General features: G+C 57.7%; 2 protein-coding genes across 2 annotated transcripts in view; both read right to left on the minus strand.

Annotated features, from left to right (window-relative positions):
- Positions 1-3,191, minus strand: part of Afap1 (actin filament associated protein 1) — a 127,188-nt gene extending 123,997 nt beyond the window's left edge. Inside the window, exon 1 of the mRNA XM_026395342.2 lies at positions 3,035-3,191. The gene's annotated coding sequence lies outside the window, so the exon portion shown is untranslated. The remainder of the gene's footprint in view (positions 1-3,034) is intronic.
- An 8,569-nt stretch (positions 3,192-11,760) lies between these two features.
- Positions 11,761-22,030, minus strand: part of Ablim2 (actin binding LIM protein family member 2) — a 108,823-nt gene continuing 98,553 nt past the window's right edge. The window contains exon 22 of the mRNA XM_026395227.2: positions 11,761-13,348. Within this exon, the coding sequence (XP_026251012.2) occupies positions 13,235-13,348 (114 nt within the window). The 3' untranslated portion in view covers positions 11,761-13,234. The remainder of the gene's footprint in view (positions 13,349-22,030) is intronic.

Genomic DNA, 22,030 nt, shown 5'->3' on the forward strand with positions numbered 1-22,030 from the left:
GACATGTGGCTTGAAGAAACTCAAGCACACCAAAATTCCCCCTCACCAAATAGATAAATTGAAAAGGGGTTTAAGGTCTTAAATTCCTTAGAGTTGGAGCTCCCTTATAGGTCATTTAACATATGATACAACTTTTTGCAAGTTGTAATTTTAAACTATGCTTTAAGCTGTTATATAAAGCCATCAAGTAGATGCTACTTGAGACAGTCTCAAAATTCTATTTATTTTAGATTCTCCAAAATAAAAACTCTTATGAATCGGGACACAGCCTAAAGTTGGCAGACTTCATATTAAAAATTGACAAAATGCTCCTGAAGAAAAATCTGCCCTGACAATTTCATAAAGGAAAAAAAAAAAACTAATGGGGTAGAATTAAGATGTTGCAAGTATCACATACTTGTGAAGAATACACAACACCAAAAAGTTACTTAGGGTCACTGTAGATGTTTGTCCTTAACACTAGATAGTATACACCAAGCAAACAATCTTGTTTAAAAGAAACTAAAAAGGAAGAAAAGGAGCTTTCTCTTTAGAACACACTTTCAAACATCTCTACCATTTGTACCATTGCCACTGAGAGAATTTTCCTCTGCTATATTTGGTTGAAAAAAAAAGCAAAAGGTTTAAGGCAGCACGTGGTTAACTGAGGGTCTTAGAAATTATCTGGTTTAAGACCCTCAAAAGTGAGGAATCTGAAGCCCAGATGAGGCAGTCTTACAGGAGCAAACAGTAAATTTATTCCAGACCCAAAATTAGACTCAATAAATTCCAATCAAGTACTCTGTGCTATGCAAAAGACACTAGGAAATAACAGAAAAAAAATTAATCTAAAGCCAGCCCTTTGGAGAGCCAAGGATCTGCAGGTTTACAATAACATGAAAGACTGGATTCAGGGTATAGAAACAGGACCTCTCTGGCTACACCTCTTCCCTGCTCAGGGCACAAACTGTGACTCCCTATCAGAGGATATTTCAAGCTGTGCTGCAGTTAACCACCTACTGCCCAAACCCACACTGTCTCGGAAGACATCAGGCAGGGAAGGCTTCTGAGATCAGGTACTACTAAAAGGAATTTGGGCAAGCAGGAGCTGAGTGACTGGAACTGGGGGTAGCAGCACAGGTGAGGACAGAACTGACAGATTATGTAGGGCCCTAAGCTTAATATGGATCTTACAGTAGTGCCAGCTAGCTAATTAGCACAGCTTTGTCTTTCTTGTAGACCAGTTATGTGGACACCAGCTCTTGTTGAAAAATAATTTCAGGTGGGACATTAGCATTTCTGGTGACTGCTGTTGTTTTCCCTCAACCATAATGGTCGGTAAAAAGAAACTGCGGTTTTGTGTGATTTTGCACCGCTGGGGAAGAGAATCTCCCTGGGACATAATAGATGTTTTCAACGTTTGATGAAAGGGAAAATGATCCCACTTAGGGGCTGAGAAACACAGAGGACCTAGGGACAGCTTCAGGTCTTCCCCTCCATCCCAGATAGGAGGTTCCCCCTCCCCCAACCTCATCCTAGCGCTGACTTCATAAATCTGACCTCCAACTGTAACTGCCTTGGCCTCTTTCCCTGGGTGTGGATTCTCCTGCTTCAAACGCATTTTCCAGCCCGCCAAATTCTTGGGAGAGTTTCCTCCCCTCTCCAGGCGCTGAGAGCTACAAAGTTAAATCTGGCTTTCCAGTGTGTGCGTGTGTGTGTGTGTGTGTGTGTGTGTGTGTTTCCTCCTTCTTCCTACTGCTAACGGAAGAAATCAAGAAGCACTGGGCAGAGGGGCTCTGCTCCCTCCAATCACAGCCAGCTCCCAGACCAACAAGCAGGAAACTCAGCAGCCAGACGGGGTCCTAGCCGCAGTGACAACCCTGTGCTCCCCTGGGACCGGTTAGGGTAGGAGAGCTCAGCCTGCCGCTCCCGCAGCTGCTCACTCTGCAAATAATAAATCAAAGAGCGGTCGACAGCGCGTCCGCCCTGGGCCAACTGCGCCCCCCGCCCCCGCACAGCCTGGCGCACCCCGCGGGTGCACCGCCCCCAACACACAGCTGGTGGCGAAAAGGGACCACAGCCCCACAAGTCACAGCGGACGGGGCAGAGCCCCCGCGCGCAGGTCCACGCTGTCACCCTCAATGACACACTGAGGTAGGACACGGAGACCTGGTCCCCACGAGCAGTTCCACGCTGTCATCCTCAATGGCACTGCGATGAGAGTCGCTCATCGACTGTGCCACTGTGGGGCGCGGAGACTCGGCCCCCACGCGCAGTTCCACGCTGTCACCCTCAATGCTGAGCCGCTCACAGCACAGTGGGACAGAGACAAGACCCCACGCGCAGTTCCACGCTGTTACCCGCAGTGACACACGAAGACCCAGTCGCCACGCGCAGTTCCACGCTGTCACCCTCAAAGACACACTGAGATGTGAGCCACTCACACATGGGTAGGGCACGGAGACCCGGGCTCCACGCGCAGTTCCACGCTGTCACCCTCAAAGACACACTGAGATGTGAGCCACTCACACATGGGTAGGGCACGGAGACCCGGGCTCCACGCGCAGGTCCACGCTGTCACCCTCAAAGACACACTGAGATGTGAGCCGCTCACACCGCGGTGGGACAAGAGACAAGGATCCCAGGCGCAGGTCCACGCTGTCACCCTCAAGGACACGCGGAGACCCCGCACTGGCCCACCGAGTGCCTTCGGTGGCACAAACCCAGAGAGCCTGCCACTCGACCCAAGGGCAGGGAGGGGGCCCCCAAGCGCGGGCCCGCGGCCGCCCTCATTGACACGCGGGGACGGTGGCCAAGCCCGACTCGCCGGACGGCCGGGACCCCACGCGCGGGTCTCAGCAGGCGCGGGGCCTCGGTGCCGCCTTGAGGCGAGACAATGCCCGGGCGCACGGCGGCGCCACGGCCCGGTCGGTCCCCGGCGCGGTCCCGCCCCGCCCCGCCCCGGCCCACAGCTCAGGGCGGCGCCCCTGGGACCCGCCACGGCCCAGGACCCCCACCCTGCTCGCCACCCTGCGGGCCCCGCCGCCAGCCTCACCTCAGGCCGCGCCTCGCAGCGCCGCTCCCGCCCGGGCGCCGGCCGAGAGAGCGCAGCCCGTAGCGGCAGACGGCAGAGCCGCGGCGCCTCAACAATGGAGCCGGGGCGGGGCCCTCTGTCTCGGCAAGCTCCCCTCTCTGCCGGCTCCGCGCGGGGATGCGGCCGGCCCGGGGATGCGGCCGCGGACACTGCGCACGCGCGCGCAGCCCCGCCCGCCGCAGCGCCCCGCCCCAAGGCCGGCTCCTGGGCCCGCCCTCCAGCCAATGAAAAGAGAGGAACTTGGAGGGGGCGGGGCCTGGGAACAAAGGGAGGCAGGGCGGGGTCTGGCAGGCTGGCCTGGATTTGGGGCTGCCCCCTGCGAGGCTGCTGGAGGGCTCAGCACAAGGACACTGGGTCTCAGTGCAGCAGCCAGTGCTCACCCTAAACCCCGAGCCCAGGTTGTAGAACTGAGAGTGAGAGACAGGCATGCTTTACAGAGGGAAACTGAGACCCAAGAAGCAAGATCACCTGGTGCCCAAAGTTACATAGTCCCTTCCATCGTTTGCCTTTTAGTCATTCAGCAAACATTTCGAAGTATGCCCGTGTTTGTTAGCAGTGGAGTGAACTTGGGCTTCCCTTGAGGAGTTCTGCCAGGCAGGACCATTTCTCCATCTCACTTTAATGTCTGAAAATGTTGCAGGGGACAGACAAGGCAAGACACCAAATAAGAACAGAAAACAGGTTTATTTGGCTATAGCCAGGTTCAGAGGACAAAGCTTTCACTGTAATCCATCAATCCCCCTAACTGCGAGTTCAGGCAGTTTCAGAACGTTATACCCAATGTGTAAGGGGAGGGGGGGGGGTGGCTCAGAAGTTCACAGTCTGCAGAAGTTCACATAAAAGCAGCTTTTTCTTTCACTGTTCTGGGCAAGTTAACCCTTCAAGGACAGCACCTGAGAAGGGGGAGAGCTACTTCTCCCCTTTCTTCCCTCCCCTGCCAGCTGTTACCATGGAGCCCAATCAGTAACCTCTTCTCTGTATCTTTGAAACGTAAACATCTCTGTGAAGCCCCAGCCCAAGGCAAGAGGCCTAGTTAAAAAATCTGTTTTTCTTAGCACACTCTGCATTTGCGAACACACTCTACAAACTATTATACATGTTGTTATTTATGTTAGATAGTCCATAAATGCTTGTGAAAAACTAGTAAAGGGCATTCAGCACCTGGAGTGCTGATCTCTTCCAGGCTAGTGGCCAAGGAAGACAGAGCATCAGGAAATAGGGAGTTTGACTACATTGAACTCCTTTGTAGAGATTCTTGTGCTGACAGTCCTGAAATCAATTTTGGGGAAGATTTCTGGAGAAGCTTAATTAAGATTTTCTGTGGAGGTGGGGGTGCCACTACAATAAAGGAGTTGGGACTAATCATGCCTTTTCCTGCCTCAGAGCTATTACATTGGCCATTCCTGGCCCAAAATGCCCCCCTCTGTCCACCTGCCACCCCCATTTACCCAGTACCAGTCTGGAAAACCTGTTCTGGTGTAATCCAAGCTTTGCAAGGTCTGAGTTTTCCTCTACCACACTCTCACTGGCTGCTTCTCCTCTGCCTCTAGGACCCACCCCCACCCACTTCTCTGCCCAAGCTGACATGGTAGGGTGTCCCCTGGCTGGAGCCAGTGAGCTGTTTGCATGAACACCTTTCCAGGACATCTCGCTGTCACTAGCTTCAAACACCAACCACATGCTCTGGACTCTGCCAGATCCCTCCAGCCCTGACCTCCCGTACCCCAGCTGGACTTGCAGGAGGCATCTCAGACTACTCATGGCCAGAACAAAGTGCTTCCTTCTCCACCCCAGCCTGCTCCTCCACGTGCTTTCCTTCTAGGTCAACGGCCTCTAGGCCCCACTCACACGCCCCCCCCCCAGTCCTCCCCTTTCCCACAGCAGCCAAGCCACCTCCTTATGGACCTGCTGGACTTTTCCATTTGTGTAGGCCTCTGCTCCAGGAGGTGAGACCTCTCTAGGACCTAATGGGGGCAAACTCTGATTCACTTGTGTGTTCAGAACAGGAGCTGGTGTCCTGAGGGCAGACCAAGAAGGCTGGCAGGATGGATGGCAAGCAGACACGTGTCTGATCCAGACCACCGCCCTTCACACACATGCATACACACTTGTGTATGTGCACGCGCATACACACACACACACAGATACACACACTCGTGCACACTGCCGAAAGCCTGGGCTCTAATGGGATCTACCAGCCAAGTTCCTCCATGAAGGTGAGAAGCTTCCCCACCCCTTTCCAGCCAGGACCCCACTGTGGCTTGGGATGTCCCCACTGATCAGGAAAGAAGACTTCAGGGAGTGACCCCGTAACTATGAAGGGCATTGTTCCAGGCCCCAGGTCTCAGCACATGGCCCAAACTGACACACTCTTCTCTATATGCCTGACCAATTTCCACTGACCCTTTCAGTCTCACCCTTAAAGTCAATTTCCAGGAAGGCCTCATGACCACCCCCCAACACCAGGTACAGCTGTGGCAGCCACACCCCAAGGAGCCGCCCACGGTCCATGCCCTTGTGTAACCCCTGCAACCTTGAGAGCAAGCAGAACCTTCGTCTTGATTCTGCCCTTGAAGGTGGTAGTGGTGATGAAGTGTCACCTTTATGGTCATTTTACATTATATAGGACTCCACCCAAGTGTACTAGAGAAGTTTCACCTGCAGGCTTTTGGAGAAGGAAGCTGTCTTGCTGAGTGGGCCTTTGAAGAGGCCCACCAGACAATGGACAGGCTCTGGGATCTGAGGATGGTCTGCAGGAGGCAGCCAGCACAGAGCTGATATGATAATCAGGGAAGAAATAGTGTGCGCTCCGAAGTCCTGTTCCACCAGTTTCACCTACACGATGCCAGTTTTCAGGCTGGTATATATTGATAGTTCAGATTGGTTTACATTTTCAGGGAAAACAGAAACTTCTCTGATATTCAGAAATAACGTCAGAAGAAAGACCCCAGCATGCTGGCCAAAGGGAGAGGACAAGCCCAAACGCAGGGGAGGAAAGGAAAGGCCGAGTGCCAGGGAGAGTCTGCAGGTGAGAGGGCAGAGACAAGGGCCTGCGGCTCCCGGCCCCGCTCCACAGGCGGAGCCCTGCACAGACGTCTCTTTCTCACAGTGGTGGATGACTCCAGGTCAGCATCGAGTTCAGATGGGCTGGCTGCCCAGAGTGAAACCCCTGAGCCTTCTCACCTAGTCCATCAGCACATGCCTTTGCCCGAGAGTGGCCTCATGGTAAGTGCCATCAGACACCGTGGAGGAAAACAGCCTTTTCTAATTTAGGCCATATATGTATGTTGAATTCATTTATATAATTCCATTTCCTATGGTTGGTTGGTTTTTGCTTTTTTAAAAAGGGTTTAAAGGTTTTCCCCAAGTCTGTGGATGACATGAACATCCACACTTTCTAGAGGCCTCAGTGAGAGACATTTGACTTCAGACCAATCTCACCTATAAGTATTAAAGTAAAATTCTGAAATAAAACATCAGCCAAGAACTCAACAGCACATCAAAAAGCAGAATAATAAGAGACCTCATTATTCTCTAATACCTATGAGTATATTCTATTATAATAAAGAAGAAGAAATCCTGGCCAGCAGTTTTCCTCTGTAATGCAAAGATGCTTTCATATCAGACAGTCCATTAATAGATTAGCTTATGTGAAAAGGTATTCTAAAAAGAAAAATTCACATCATCAACTCTGAGAAATCTGCAACAGTGGGCCTTGGTTCGTCCAGCATGATTTCCACGTGGCTTTCATGCCGAGGTGATTGCGCTTGATCCCAAGTCCCCGGCGGGTACATGCAAGTTGGTGACTCAGACCCAGTCATCTGGAGCAGCTTCATGTGGCCGGCTGCTTCCAGATTCCTCTCCTGGGTCTGACTGGTGACCGGGCTTTGGCGCCCTCCCGCCTTCCCCGCCATGACTTCATGTTTTCTTCCCATGTCACTCAGGACCTCCATGAGGTTGGTGTCTGGGCAGAATTCACAGCCATGCTGACTTGGCCACCCACCTGGGCCCCAGGGAACTGATTTCATTTCCTCCTTGTGGCTCTTTTTCGGGTAGATACATGTTTGAACTGTATCCCTAGGTCAGTCCCCGCCCAGGTCAGCCTGCCCTGTACCTTTGGCCAGTAGTTGACATTGGCCTACATACTCAGATGCAGGTCTTGCTCCAAGTCTCACTTGGTCTGGGAGTTGCATGAATTAGCTTCACAGTACTACAATGAGATCCTTGGACAGTGGAATTATGAAGATTTATTTATCTTACAGATTTGGAGGTGTCAATCCAAAATTTAATGGCCCCATTGGTGTGGGCCTCTCGTGAGTGTGGTCGCTCCTGGTGGAGAGGTAACAAAATGCTCACATCCCCAGCCAGGAAATAGAGAGAGGATAGACTGAGGTCCCACAGTCCCCTTTGAGTGCGCACCCCCCACAACTTAAGCCCCACCTCTGAAAGGTCCACAGCATGTCCCAGTAGTGCTACCTTGGGGACCGAGCCCTTATGGATGGACTTTGGGGGGCACTGTCCATATTCAAAGCATGGCAAGTCATCTGCTGCGGGCAGGGTGCTGTCATCTGCAGGCAGGAGAGTCCTGGAGTTCTCAGTGCTGGTCCAAGAATCTCCTCCCAGCTCGCCATGGACCTGCTGCAGGGTGTGCCCCACGTCCAGGTGGGAGGACAGGTGGTCCCTGAGGTTTGTGTGGTGACCTGGTTGCCCACCAGCAGCCCATGGAACCCAGCCAGCGAGCCAGCTTAGCAGTCCCTGCAGGAGAACTAGTCTGTGAAGTGGGCAGAGGCTGTGGACCCCCAACGCTGCCCAAGCCCCCATGGACACTGAGCAGGAAGAGTGCACAGAGCTACCACCCAGGCCTGGAAGGACAAGAGCTATAGGCATCCAGCCAGGAAAGGGTGAGCAGCAGTCAGCAGGTAGCCTGAGTGTGGGTGGCTGAGAGCTGAAGTAGGGAAGCACCGGCAGGCGTGGGGCTGGGGTCGGCAGGGAAGGAGCCGCAGCGGCAGCGCTGGGCAGGGCGCAGAGCTGATCCTGAATGTGTGGGAGGAGTCCTCCCAGAGGCACAGCAGGCCTTGGTGGAGCACCAGGAAGGGGTTGACTCACACCGGCATCTTGGCCTGGCTCCTGGATGCGCCATGCAGCTTCCTGTCCTCAGGCCTGGGCTGGCCTGCTGCCTCCCCTGCCTGGAAGGCCCTCCCCTTGCTGGCTGACCCCACTCACCCCCTTGGACTCACTCCAGGGGAACTTGGTGTTACCTTGGAGGCCTCCCAGACGCCCCGCCTCGCTCCTGCTAGCTTCTCACTGTGCTCCCTCCCTCCACACCAGCAGAGTGGCCCTGAGTTGCCAGTGACTATGGCTTTGCCATCTCTGTGGGCTTGCGGTCGGTCTGGAGGTCAGGGACAGGTCTCCTTTATGTCTGTTCTGGGATATTTGGATGTAACAGTGTGAGAGGGAAGTCAGCTCATGAGAGTCTTTGTAGGAAGAGGGCAACTCAGCGGGGCATTGAGGGGTGAGCAGGAGCTGGTCCTTCCAGGCAGCAGGAGGAGGCTTTGCAAAGCCACAGTGTTGGGGAGTGAGGTGACAAGAAGCTGCTCAAGAAGCAAAGTGGGCCGGAGGAGGGGGTAAGAAGAGGCTGCAGAGGGAGGTGAGGCAAGCGGTGACTGCAAGGAGCCTGGATTTGAGCAGGAAACAGATAGTTCTCCCAGGAGCTCAGTCAGTCTGCACTACAGAGAGATGACTGTGACCATGGAGTGACATGGCATGTGGTGGAGACACTTGGGGGGTGGCAGGAAGGCGGGAGCAGTGGCGAGCCCCTGAGTGCTCTCTGGACCTCCGGCTCAGAGAGAGAGCAGGAAGCCTCTACTGTTCCTGAAATACGGTCCAGCCATGGGCCTGGCACCTCTGGTGGTGCCCCAGGAAGTACAACCTCCTCCCTCTTCCATCTGCCAGAGGCGCCTTCAAGCTCTGGTGTGCCCTGTCATCTCTGTGGCTCAGCGACAGCCTACGGCTAGGTCTCTGCAGAGCCCATGCCCTGCCCAAAGGGAAGGGGGAGGCCGCTCACCAAAACCAGGGAGCGGGGACTGGAGAGGAGGGGGCCTGCTTCTGGAGTGGTCCAGTTTTAATGATATAATGTGCATCCACTGTGTGATTCGTGGGCTCACTCTGTAGCGACAACCTGGGACCCCAGAAAGGGGAGGGAGCACAGGGGCAGAGGACAGACCACAGCCAGGAGCAGACCTGGCTCCTTGCAGCTCCTTAGAGATCAAAACGTGGGCAGAGAGAAGCCCAGAAAGTGAGGGGCAGCTGCCTGGGAGGCCGGGAGATAGGCTTGCGCTGGGGTCAAGGCCGTGGGACCGACAGCAAGACATGACTGTGAGCAGTGGAGAGGCTCCATGTCCTCTGCAGCCAGGTTCATCTAGAGGTCTCAAGAGCCAAGGGTGACAGGAAGCCTTGGTACCCCATGGGCAGGCCTCTCTGACAGACAGCACTGCCCTCTACCATCTAGAATATAGCCAACTGCCACCCTCACTGGCACAGTGTCGAGTGTCCCACAGCTGGAGCCCGGGAATCCAGCCTGGCCCATGACCTCCTGGGGGAGGCAGGACCCCTCCTCAGGGGTCTGGAGGGAGACAGCCTCCCAGATCATCTCCTGAGCTGGGCACAGCAGGTCATGGTGGAGAACTTGGCGCCCCTGGGTGAAAACCCTCCAGGAGGGCGCTGTGGGTGGCTGGGACTTGGAGGGTCTGATGGATCTTCCTGTGGCGGGGAGAGTCCTGCATAGAGGACCATGTGGGTGGCCCCTGCAGAAGGTAGTAGCCAGGGCAGCTGAGGACTCCAAAGGGATTCACAAGAAGAGCCCCCCAAGCCCTGAAGATTAGTCAGAGGGGTGGGGCCCTGTGCCTCCGGGCCATGGAACCAGCCACACCAGCCTGGGGTCCAGTGGCCTCCCTTTCTCAGACACATGTGTACTTGCTTCCTGGACCCCTTTGCAGTTCTGGCCAATGACTGGGACTAGAGACACCACGTGTCACTTGTGAGCCAAACACGAAGGCCAGCTAGGGGATCACCCTGCTCTCCCTGCCGCAGCTCTGATCTGAATTCGGGGGCACCTCCAGGAAGGAGACTCTGCTGCCTCTGACCTCTCCTTGTCCCATCTGTCCCGGGGGCCCCTGACACCAGCCCCAGGTGGTGTTGATTCAGGATGGTACTGTGGGCAGACTCTGAGATGGCATGGGAGACAGGACTTAGCCCTGGGGGGGGGAAGGCATGATATTGTGGCATGGATATTGGCCCTTGTCTGGTTCCCGGCATACAACTCCTAAAACCCTTGGAATCCCCAAAGTGCTGTTGGCATGCTAATGACTTGTCCTTTGGCTGGCAGCCGCTAGCCATTTCCTAGATGGGGCTGGTCACAGGAAAGACAGGCAGGATGAGAGGACTGGGACTTTCACCCTGGCCCCCAGCCTCTGAAGAGGGGAGAGGGGCTGCAGTTGGACTTGATCGCCCAGGGCCGTAATGTAATCACTCCTACTTACATAACGAAGGCTCCACAAAACCCAAAAGCATAGTGTTCATGTGGTCCTGGATGGCTGGAGGGGGCAGTGCCTGGAGGGCAGCCCAGGGAGTGCTCTGTGCCCTCCTCCTCTGCCTTGACCTGTGCCAATCTTCATCTGCACCCCTGGTGATGTCCTTTATGATAAGTTGGTAACCTAAGTGTGTCCTGAGCTTTGTGGGCCACTCTAGAAAATCAGCTGAACCCAAGAAGGAGGTGGTGGGAATCCTGATTTATTAAGGGCCTGTCAGAAGACCAGGTGAATCCATCTGGGGCTTGTAGTTGGCATCTGGGAGGGGGTACTGTCTCCAGGTGGGTAATGTTGGAATTTAATTAAGTTCATGGTCACCCAGCTGGTGTCCACTGAGAGCTCGGAGGTCAGAGCCTCACAGTGCACCTCCCCTTGCCCAGGTCGGATACAGAGGGGTGTGCAGCAGGCAGGAATACAGGTTGCTGCACCTGAGGGGCAGATCCCCTGGCCTCCTGGGGCTCCATCTCAGGTGGGGGCAGCCATACTTTTTCACCTTCTGGAGCTACCCAGCCACTAGCCAGAAGTGGCTCTTCAGCTTTCAATGAATTAAGATTTAAACCTTGTGTTCAATCCCCCAGTCACTATTCAAACAGTGGTTGTTCTGTTGGTGAGAACATGGATCTAGAACATTCCCAGTATCGTGCAAAGCACAGCTGAACAGCTCTGATCTGGAAGCATGGTGCCTCAAGACACTTCCAGGTGGGCACAGGACCCAGAGCCCATCCTGTGGTCACTGTGGAGCACTGGTGGCCTTTGAGTTGGACAAGGGACACATGGGCACACCATGGCTTTCTCATAGAGGCCAAACAGTCTCCTGGTTAGTCTCTTCAACCTGCCCTGGGGCAGGCAGGAGCCAGGCCCTACCCATTGCTACCACTGGTACCTGAAACTAGCCTGGGGAGGTGCTGAGGAATGCTCCTGAGCAAGCCGAGGCCAGACCAGGCGCTTCCCCTGGGTCGGGGGTCCCTCCTGGGGCCTGGCCCTGCTCCGTGCACAAGCCCACAGCCTTGGCACAGTTTGCAAGAAGCCTCGCACCTTCAGAAATCATGCAATCACACAAGTGGCTCTGCAGGCTGACAAGTTACAGTAGGGCGTCTTTTATTACCCCAGACTTCCTGGGGTCAGACTTGACACCGGGCGGGAGGGAGGGGACGGGGTTTCCAGTTGCGCAGGCTCGGGTGGCTAAATGGCAGGAAGCATTAGGAGCTAGAAGTCCCCTCTGTGGAACAGCTGGGCTGGTGAGAAGCTGAGGGCCAAGTGGAACTTGGTGTGTCCAGGACTGTGAGGAAGCTGAGTAGGGACGACTCAGGGGCAGGGCTGGGCAGGACACACAGGAACAGAAACTGACCCCGGTTTCCACCCACCCTCCTCTGCACCTTGTCAGTGCCCTGCCCACCTATCAATGCAGACAGTGCGTGTCACCTGGGGGGCCCGTCAGCCAGCCTCCTGCTCCCTCCACCCCACGCTCTGCTGGCCTCACAGATTGGAGGCGACAAGGGCTCCACCTTCTCCTCCAAAAGTGTTTGGTGCCTGTGTGGGGGAGGTGCACGGGTACAGGGTCCCCACGAGTGTGGCTTGTCTTACAGTGGATAAGGCGAGGCACCGCTGGCCACCACCAGGACGGTGCCCCGGAGGCCTCAGGGGACCAGGCTGGCTACGGGGAGACCTTTATTCCAGAGCCACTGGGGGAGACTTGGAAAAATGAGGGCCAGGAGCCTTGGCAGCCACGAGTCACACGGACTTACACACAGGTCACTCAGAGGGTCAGGCTTCAGGGCGTCGACGTGACACACACAGGGAAAGACAAGAGGAAACTCTTGAGGGTCCTGTCTCTCGGGGACGCCACCAGCCGGGGCCACAGGGGCCCGCACGGTGGGGCGTAAGGCAGAGGTGCTCCCCTTCCCCGGGACGTAGAGCTACACTCTGCGCGGGTGTCATCCTGTGTGTAGGTAAGCTAGACTTTTCTAAAAATAAAGACTTCTGTGTTACTTGAAAGGTCTCACTTAGGCCTCAGGGGGTGGCTGGAGGGAGCCGTGCCTGGAGCGCTCGGTGGCACCCTGTCCGCGGCCGCTCCTTCCTGAAGAGAGCGTCAGGGACAGGTGTGAAGCTCGCCCACCCGGCGCTGGGCTCTGCCCCTGGCTCTCCTTCTGTCTCCTGCCCTGGCCTGTGAGTCTGCGGCCTCCAGGCGGGGCCACCAGCTCTGACAGCGCCTGTCACTGAAGAGCCTCTCACAGCCCGCGTCCTGGCCACCTCTGCGCCCCAGTGCCGGGCACTCTGGGGGTGCCCAAAGGTGGGCCACCCCTGTCTGGGTGTCCGGCCCGGAAGCCGAGCGGCCCCTGGGAAGGGCTGAGTCCAGCCAGGGGTCCTGGCCCTAAACTCGAGGCAGGCGCTTCTCCGCACGCCGGGGGCTGTGCCCGCTGGGGCCCTCCTCCTGCCCAGCCCAGCTTCCCCCAGGGCCCCACCCGTCCCACTGACACAGAGAGGCCACGGCGAGGTGTGGGGTGAAGGGTGTGTGGCTCTGGCGGGGGCTCCCGGGCGCTGCCCTGGCGAGGCCCGCGGGGAGGGCTGGCGGCCGTCAGAAGAGCAGGGCCTTCTTTTTGAGGTCATTCCTCTTCCACAGCGCCAGGCGGTCGAACTCCTCCACGCTCATCCCAAACACCTCCTGGAACTCCTCGGGTGACAAGTGTCTCTTCAAACAATGAGAAACAGGGGACAATTAGTGGCTTCTCCGCTGGACCAGCTCCCTGGCTCTCGGGCCAGAGGCAGGCTGGCGCAGCCTCTCGGTGGGCCTGGAGGTCCCCATTCCCTCTTTACAGGGAGGGAGCCCAGCCAAAGGAAAGAGGCTCCGGGGGACAGAGGGGCCAGCCCAGAGCTGGGGCCAGCATCCTCCACCCTGTCTCCTACCAATGTGCCTTCCCTGTGTACCCTGGGGACGGGGCTGTGCCTGCCCTCCGTGTCTGAGCTTCCTGTAGCTGTCCTTAGAAGGCCGCAGGCCCCTCATTGAACTCACAGCGGGTGTCTGTGACAGGAAGTGGGAGGTTTTCCATCTCCCGTTTCCCAGCTGGGAGGCCGAGTGTGACCAGGGACTGAAGAAGCCGGCCAGGCCCGAGTGCAAATCCCACCCTTCCCGGCCCTGTGTCCTGGAGCCCAGTTCCTGGGCTGGGGCCACCGTGGAGACTCTGCATGACCTGGTGGTCAGGCGCCTGCCTCCAGAGCCTCTGTGGTGCCATGTGATGAAGCTGGCCTCCAGGAGCCTCAGCATCTGTGTGGCGGGGTCACCACAGGGACGAGTGAGTCCCTTCAGGTCAGCACTCAGCCAGGAGCCGGGCCGTGGACCACAGCCCAGGCCCTGCCACGTTAACTACAGAGGCCACCGTGCCAGCCACCAGCACTTTGTGGCTGCCATGCACACGCCTGCTAGGACTCAGTTTTCCTCGAGGCTCAGGGAGCACCTTCTCCCTCCTGCAGACCTGCTCAGGTGGGCTCGGCATCCCCCTCCTGAGGAGCCTTCCCAGAGGGTGGGGCGCGGCTCCACTGGGGAGGGGCCGAGCAGAAGGGCCAATCGGGAGGCTGGGATGGGGTGTGGCCAGAGAAGGTCAGGCTCCGCCACCTATCTGCAAGCGAGGCCATCATCTGTGTGGGAAGCAGTGGAGAAGGCGCTCCAAGTGAGCAGAAGACCGTGAGCTCAGCCGTCCACTCCTAGCTGAGACCCAGAGAAGAGGACCAGGGACTCGGGCGTTTGTGCACCTACGGCTTCGGCATGGTTCAAAGCAGCCAAAAAGTGGGAAAAGCCCAGTGTCCACCCACGGATCCACGAGGTGGCAGCTCAGCCTTTGGAAGCAAGGAGTCCTCACCGGGGTCAGCAAGGACGCCTTGAAGACATGGGCCAGGGAAGGAGCCAGACACCCAAGACCGCTGGCTGCATGACCGTGTGTCTATGAGACGTCCAGCGCAGGCCTGCGGTGGCCAGGGGTGGCTGGGAGAGGAACGGGGAGTGTCCTTTGGGGTGATGAAAATGTCTTGGAGCTAGACAGTGGTGACGGTCATGCACCGCTGTGGGTGTAGGAAGGGCCACAGGATGGGATGCTTCAGGGTGGATAAAGTGGTGAGTTTTGCCACAGTTTTAAAAAATTCTCGCCAAAAAACGGGGGTTCAGTTTCCTCAACCTTAAAACAAAGTCACTGATACTACAAGTTGCTGTCATGATCAGGAGAGAAAACCAAGGTCGGGACATGGCAACCTCCGGAAAGCGTGGACATGGACTCTGGCCATTGTGAATCCCACAAGGTCCCTCCTCTCTGTAGCACTGGTGTGGAAGTCCAGCTAGGGGGTGATCTGGAGAAGGTAAGCCCAGACCCCCCCAGAATCCTGGGTCACAGAAGCCACCGCTAATTGAACCTGGCCTGGAGTCTGTCTTGTGCGGTTTGACAAATCCCCCCGGGAAGAGGCCCTCAGCCCCTGCACCCGTCAAGTTTGAACCAGGAAGGGTCTGGAGCTTTCCAGACACTGAGCATTCGCATGGGGTTGAGACGGGGCTCTCTGTGCTGAGAAACCTGCCCTCGCCCACAGAGATTTACAACTGTCACTTCAGACTCCATCTCTAAAGACACAATGACAATAAGTGTGTCATTCAAGCCCTTCCCGGTGTCCCATCAAGATGAAGTGGAAGACACCATAGAAGGAAACTCATCTGCCGTCACCGACCCGCATCGCGGGCCTGTGACGCACAAACCTTGCTCTGGATGCTGGGGAGCCGCTCCACGCTTCCCTTGGGGCAGGGCAGTTTAGCAGGCAGCGATGGACCCAGGCTGAGGCCCTCCTTCCTGGGGCTGGAGAGGCTCCCTCCTCAGCCCAGAGGAGCCCGGGACCAGGCTGCCTGCCACTTTCTCTTTCAAGGGAAAAGACGAGGTGCCCATTGGGCCCCTGGGCTTCGTCAGGGCTGGGCATTTGCTGGGGACGGTTCTGGAGCAGGAGAGAAGGGACAGTGGCTGAGCACAGGCTAGGTTGGGGCAGGAGGGCAGGGCAGGTGTGAGGTGACGCCATGGGCTTCAGACCTCAGCAGGCCACAGGGCAGGACTCGTCACTGGGAAGGAGGGAGGGACCGCACTTCCAGGGCGGCCATGTGTGGGCGGTTGAGGTGGGTATTGGCCAAGGGGATGGAGGGCGCATCTACCATTCTGAAGTGACAGGTGTCCTCTAAGGGAGAAACCCTGTGACCCAGATGCTGGAGTCACCAGAGGCCCCAGGAGCAACCCAGTTTGTCAGATAACAGCAACAAGAGAGATTGGAGGTGTCCCCAGCATGTGGGCTGGGCTGGGCCACTTGTGAGTGGCCTACAGGGCTCAGGAAGGGGCTGAGGGCTCCCATTCTGGCTCTGGGCTCCGAGTGGCCAGCATCATCCTGGTAGTGGTGGGTTGGTGGCCTGTGCCAGCTCACCTGTATGTCCAGGGAGGGCCTCCCAGGATGCTGGCCCTGGCTCCTGCTCATTGAACCTGGCAGGGGCCTAACTGTGCTAGTGACCTGACCTCGGTTATGCCACCTGCAAAATGGGATTAAACGAGACCTAGGTGGCGTCTCCGCCGTCCTCCCAGACCCCTCAACCTCTCTGTGTTACACAGGCAGGGATCCAATGGCTGGAGAAGAAATGCCCGGCCACCGGCCTCCAAGATGCATGTGTTGGAGCCCAACAGCCAAGGTGACGGCAGGAAGAGGTGGGGCCTTGCAGGAGGGCTAAGTCACAGGGCTCTGCGCCCAAGACAGGGCGGAAGCCTCGTAACACAGCTGGGAGGGGCTGCCTGGCCTCTGCCCACTGCCCCTGCTGGCCACAGTGGGACTGCCACTGCCAGGAGCAGCAAGAGGCTGGGCATGACCTGAACCTCCTGCGGCCTTGACCTTGGGCTTCCTCCCTGCAGCTGGGGGCAGGGCCTGTCCTGATCCATTCCCACCTAAGGCCATTGCTGCTCTCTGCAGGTGGTTAGCTCTTTGTTGTCCCCCTGAGGAGCGCCAGGTGCTGGGCACACAGAAGCCAGCCAGAGCAGCCCACCCACCCCAGCCCCACCAGCCCAGCCAGCACTCCCCCAGCAGCCCTGGCCCAGTGGAGCTCCTAGAAGTGACTCCGACTCCACCTTGGAGCCACGGCACCAGTCTCCTGCACACGAAGGAGAGTAGCCACCACCGGTCAGCACCACAGAGCAGTGGCCAGTGAGCAAAGGGAGGGGTGCCGCTGTGAGACTCCCTGCCAGCCCTCTCCCCCAGGCTCTCTGCAGAGGCAGCAAGCTCAACCACAGGCAGGGGACAGTCCTGCCACCTGCAGCCAGCCGGCAGATTCGAACCCCCAATTCTGCACTGACCAAGGGCTGCGGGCCAGGCTGGAGTGAGAGTCTGTACCCACATCTGTCCTGGGAGTCTTTTCCTCCTTCCAGGCTCAGCGATGTTGTGTGACTTGCCTAAGGTCATGTATCTGGGAGGCAGCAAGGCAGGCCTGGGGCCAGGCAAAGTGGCTCCAATGCCCAGTCTTTGCTCTGCCCTCCCTCCTGCCCCCAGTGAGTGTTCTGGGGATGACTTGTGTTTGCGGCCTCAGGGGCCAAGTGTCCTCTACCCCAGCCTGGAGCTACCCACCAGCCCCTGCCCAACCCCAGGTCCCCTCCAGGGCACTGCCACCACCCTACACCCCACCAAGTTCAGAATCCCATGGAGAGGCCTCCTGACACCTAGTTTCTCTCCCAGCCCCTAGTCACAGTCGCCCCTGCACCGGTGCTGCTAGGGGGTTTCAGGAACCAGACCCGTGAGGGGTGGCTATTTTCCTGAGAACTGCTCCCTGGTGTCACTGGGTCCCACCACCTCAGCCTGCATGAGGCCCAGCCCTGCACAGCCAGTCTGCTGAGCCTGCCGCTCCCTAATGGCATGGCCGATCTCAGCCCACCTTGACCTCGCTCACAGCCTGCTGGGTGGGAGGAGACAGAGGCTCAGAGCCGCTGTGATGTGGCTCCCAGGTGGTCCCATGGCGAGACTCATTGTGGCCCTGCCTGCCCCCCATCAGTCCTCTGCTCCACAGGGGTGTCCGTAGCCTCAGGGGCAGGCTGCGACCTGCCTGGCTCTTTCCCGCTTTGCTGGTGGCTCCTCTGGTCCTATAGGTCCTGACTCCAACTTGGGCCCTCGGGCCTGCACTAGCCCCAGAGGCCCCAGGGCCAAGCCGACCCTGGCCCCAGGCGCTGCTGACCTGGCTGCCTCTCAGCTCCAGGAGGGCAGCATGGACCTGGCTGTCCACTGTGCCCCCTGAACCCCTGCCCAGGGGCAATGTCTGTTGGCGCTGGGCATCTGTAAGTCTGTCTCCCAGCTCCCCCTCTGCCTCCTGCCCCGCTCCCAGCTGCCAGGCCTGCTGGCCCTGACCTCTGCTGGCCCTGGCCTCTGTTTCCAGTGCTTTCTCCAGCCTCCAGAACTGCATGTGCTTCCCTCCTGCATCTCCTCTGGGCCAGGGAGCATCTGCTGGCTTCAAACCCCTGACAGCCACTACCCGTCCAGGGAGGCACCTCCTCCTCAGACCAACGGTGGGTTAGACAGAGTGGGGGCTTGACCCCCGGGGCTGGCTTCCCAGCATATTCCAGCCGGGGGCTCTTACCACTGAGCAAACCAGGTATGAGTTTAGCCCCTGGGCCTGGCAGAGGACAGCCCGGAAACCACGGGACGCCTCTTTCTCAGAACTCCCAGCCCCGGCTGTGCGCCAAGTTCTTCAAATAAGTTCCCAGTCTGAGTCTAGAAATTGAGACACAGAATTCAGTCTGTGTTTACGTCTGTATGTAAGCGTTTATCGAGCATCGTATCCGCATGTGCATGCATGAGTCAGTCTGTGCCTCTGTGTGTGCTGTCTCCATCCAGGTGCACACGCCACTGGTGTCTGTGTGTCAACACATGTACGTATCTACATGCATGCAGACACACACCTGCATGTGTCATGCACCTGTGGGTCTGCGTGTGTTCCTTGCACAAGCACATGTGTGTGTGTATCTACTTGCTAGTGGCCTGGCTCTAGCTCACACCTAGAGTGAGTGCTCTGAAGGGCTGGCCTGGCAGAGGGCCAAGCCACAGGGCAGCCCAGTGGCTCCAGGTGACACCTTAGGTTGAAGCCCAGCTCTGCCTCTCCTGAGCCGTGGGGGCCAGGGACACCCACCTGGCCACCTTGCCAAGTTGTGGAAACCCCCGTTAAGGCATGTCTCCCCTGGAGAACACCTGGTGGTCAGGTGGGACCAGATCCCGTGACTGCCCAGCCCCACCTCTGCCAGTGCGGGGCGAGGGGCCCTCTCTCCCCTGGCAGCTGACTCACCTCGGCTCACGCAATCCCAGCGCCCAGCACCCACATGGTTGGTGGCATCAACTGTGTGCAGAGGATACCTGCCCGGTACCTGTCGTGGCAGGTGCTCAGTGAATTCCAAGCAACGAAATGAACTCCTGACGTCCCAGCAGGGCAGGCACCATGGTGGTCACTTGACAGGTGAGGGCCAGACCATGGTCGTCACTTGACCGACAGGCGAGGGCCAGGCTCAGAGCGCTTAAGCAACTTGCTCCAAGTCATGTGGCCAGACATTTGGAGGCTGGACTCGTAGCAGGTCACCCTGAGTCTAAGAGCTGGCCCACCCATCAGGATGCCACCCAGGATGGCAGGAGCTGCTCAGCAGAAGGACAATGATGTCTTTTGATCAGTCGGGGTACAAGAGGGCCTCAGACTGGAGGACCCTGACTTTGCTCGGGTCATAGAGGCTCCAGCCTGTTGGACTGAGAGCTCTTGGCCCAGAGACCCCCAGAGGAGGACTTAACACAGGAAGGGCCTGAGGTCCTCCAGGGTAGGAGGGCCTTGTAAGGTGGCCAGGGACTGAGACTCAGATCTCTGGGACAGAGGCTGCCACTTCCCAGGAAGAGCGTTAAACTGGGCCCTGGGGGGCTTCCCTGGGCACCCACCTGCTGGTCCTTGCTCTGCTCATTGGTACCACGTGATCCATCCGACCCCCTTCCATGGTCAAAGCGGACATCCTGCCTGGTTCATGAGTCGCTGATGATAACTGAGACCTACTGTGCGGGATGAGGCGCCTACAGGGTGCTTTTCACTGCTGCCAGGCTGAGCACCCGAAATGCCCCTGGCCTTGTCAGCCAGGATGTCAATCATTATCATTCCAGGTGCACTCTGCCCCGCTGAGTGATGGCCACCACACAGGGATGCCATCGGCACAGCCTGGAGTCTACCCGAAACGTCCTTCCCTCGCCTGAGGTGCTCTCTGTCTCTGACTCCTGCGCCTTGACTTCCCAACACCACCCGAGTCTGCCGCCACTCCCCCAGTGCCACCACCTAAGGCACCACGACACCATGTCCCATAACAACAGTCTCCCTGCAGCGCACAGCCTAAACTTCATGATGCAGCCACAGGGGCTTTTTAATTGCAAACCTAACCACGCAGTCCCCCAACTTAAGAGCCATTTTCTCAGGCTAAGACCCAAACTGACATGGCCCAGGATGCTGAGAGTGACCCCTCCTCACTTCCCAGCTCAGGTCCAGCCACCTCAGCCCTCTCGCCGTCTCCACACAACCCCAGGGCCTTTGCACACACAGCTTGCTGTTCCTAGAATTCTCTGCCTGACCCAAAACACACTGACACGCACACACATTTGCACATGTGCGCACGTACATGTTCTCTACGCAGTTAACATTTACTTATTTTGAAAGCTCTCACAGGCCCATGTTTCTCTCCGTCAGAGTCCTAATGCTGGTATATAATTGCACACACTCCTTTGGATCACAGGTGACAGTGGCTGCCTACCAGGGGGTAGCTCGGGACAGTTTCGGCTCCCAGGCAGCCCCAGGGCTCTGCTCATCAGTTGGTTTGCATCCAGGGCATGATTGAAAGACTCAGCCAAGCACTGTAGCACTGAGTATCAAGGACAGGCCCTGACCATCTGACAGCCCAGTCCTGGGGTCCACCTGCAGAGCCGTGGCTGATGACACCAGCTGCCCACCATCGCCATGTCCTCTTCCTGGGCAGAAAGCTAGACTCCAGCTCCCAGCCTGCCTTGCAGCCAGCCTTGCCATGCCGCGGGCTCAGCCTCTGGGGCAGAGAGGAAGTGCGGTCTGTCCCTCCACAGCCTGGGCCTGGGGACCCTCACATGGGACCCAGTGGTGTGGACACTTGAAAAGTGAAAGAAGGTCTCCGTCAGCCAGTGTGGAACGTGTCAGTGTCAAGTTCAAGAGGGAAAGTCGGAACATCAAACTGAACACAGGTTGTGACCTTCCAGATAGGAATCAGTCCAAGAAGGGTCCCGAAGCCCTTCCCCGCCGGCAGCGAGTCTCAGCACTGAGTGGGGGAGTCCCATCAGATTCTTATGCTCTTTGTGTTTCTCTGGACTTTTATGATACTTATGAATTGCTTTTGTTGTAAGAATAAAGCTCTTTTCCCTGACATAAAAGCATTAGGGGTGCCTTGCACTCTTGCTGGGAGCAGCCCCACCCTGTGGGCTCACATCCCAGCTCCCAGCCCCAGGGGCGCCCCAGGTCTCCGCCCACTGCCCACCTGTGAGGAGGGTCCTGTCCGGCTGCTCCGGGCTCAGCTGAGCCGCAGGAGAGACAGGCCACCCTTGGTGTGTTTCCACATATTTGAAAGATTAAGCTGGCCCCTGGGCAGCAGAGAACTCGCCTGTGGTGACCACTAGCCTCTGTACACTAGCCCAGCCCCCCAAGTGAAGGGGCAACTAGAAGTGACTTAGGCACAGCCCAGCGCCAGGCCCAGGAGGAGGCGGCGGGCAGGGCCAGGCTGCTGCCCTGAGACAGGTGAGACCTGGAGCCACCCGCTCTCATCTGAGCCTGGAGCTGGTCCCTGGGGACAGGCCCTCTAGTGCACTGCCCCCTGTGTGCTGGAGACAGGTGCCAGACACCACCCAGGAGCCATCTGTAGACAAGGGCAGCCTGGGACACCTTCTCTGCCAGCCGGGCGCTCATACCGGAGGCAGGGCAGAGGCCCCAGGACCCAGCCTCCCGAGGCCGCCTCAGCTCCTAGCTCGAGGCCCTGCAGGATCCAGGCCTCGTGGCACCTTGGTCACACTCACGCTCGAGCTCCTCCAGGGCCCACCCTGGGTGGCTCCCAGCACCCCAGGACTCACACCACTTCCTGGCCCGCCCCTCCCGGGAGACCCCAACTCCTCTCCTCCTCTGTGGGGCGCTCAGACGTCCCGCCAGGCAGACACGCTTCGGCGCCCAGGCTCCTCTGCTGCCCTCGTGTGGCCGTGATGTGGGCCGGCCATGCTGCCTGGCACCTGTGGCCACTTGACGCTCTGAAGGGGCCTTGCGGCTCTGCCTCTCGGCTTATTTTTAAAAGGAGCATCTCTTGTCTTC

The sequence above is a fragment of the Urocitellus parryii genome, chromosome 10 (assembly GCF_045843805.1).
Source record: "Urocitellus parryii isolate mUroPar1 chromosome 10, mUroPar1.hap1, whole genome shotgun sequence".
In the NCBI taxonomy this organism is placed as follows: Eukaryota; Metazoa; Chordata; class Mammalia; order Rodentia; family Sciuridae; genus Urocitellus; species Urocitellus parryii.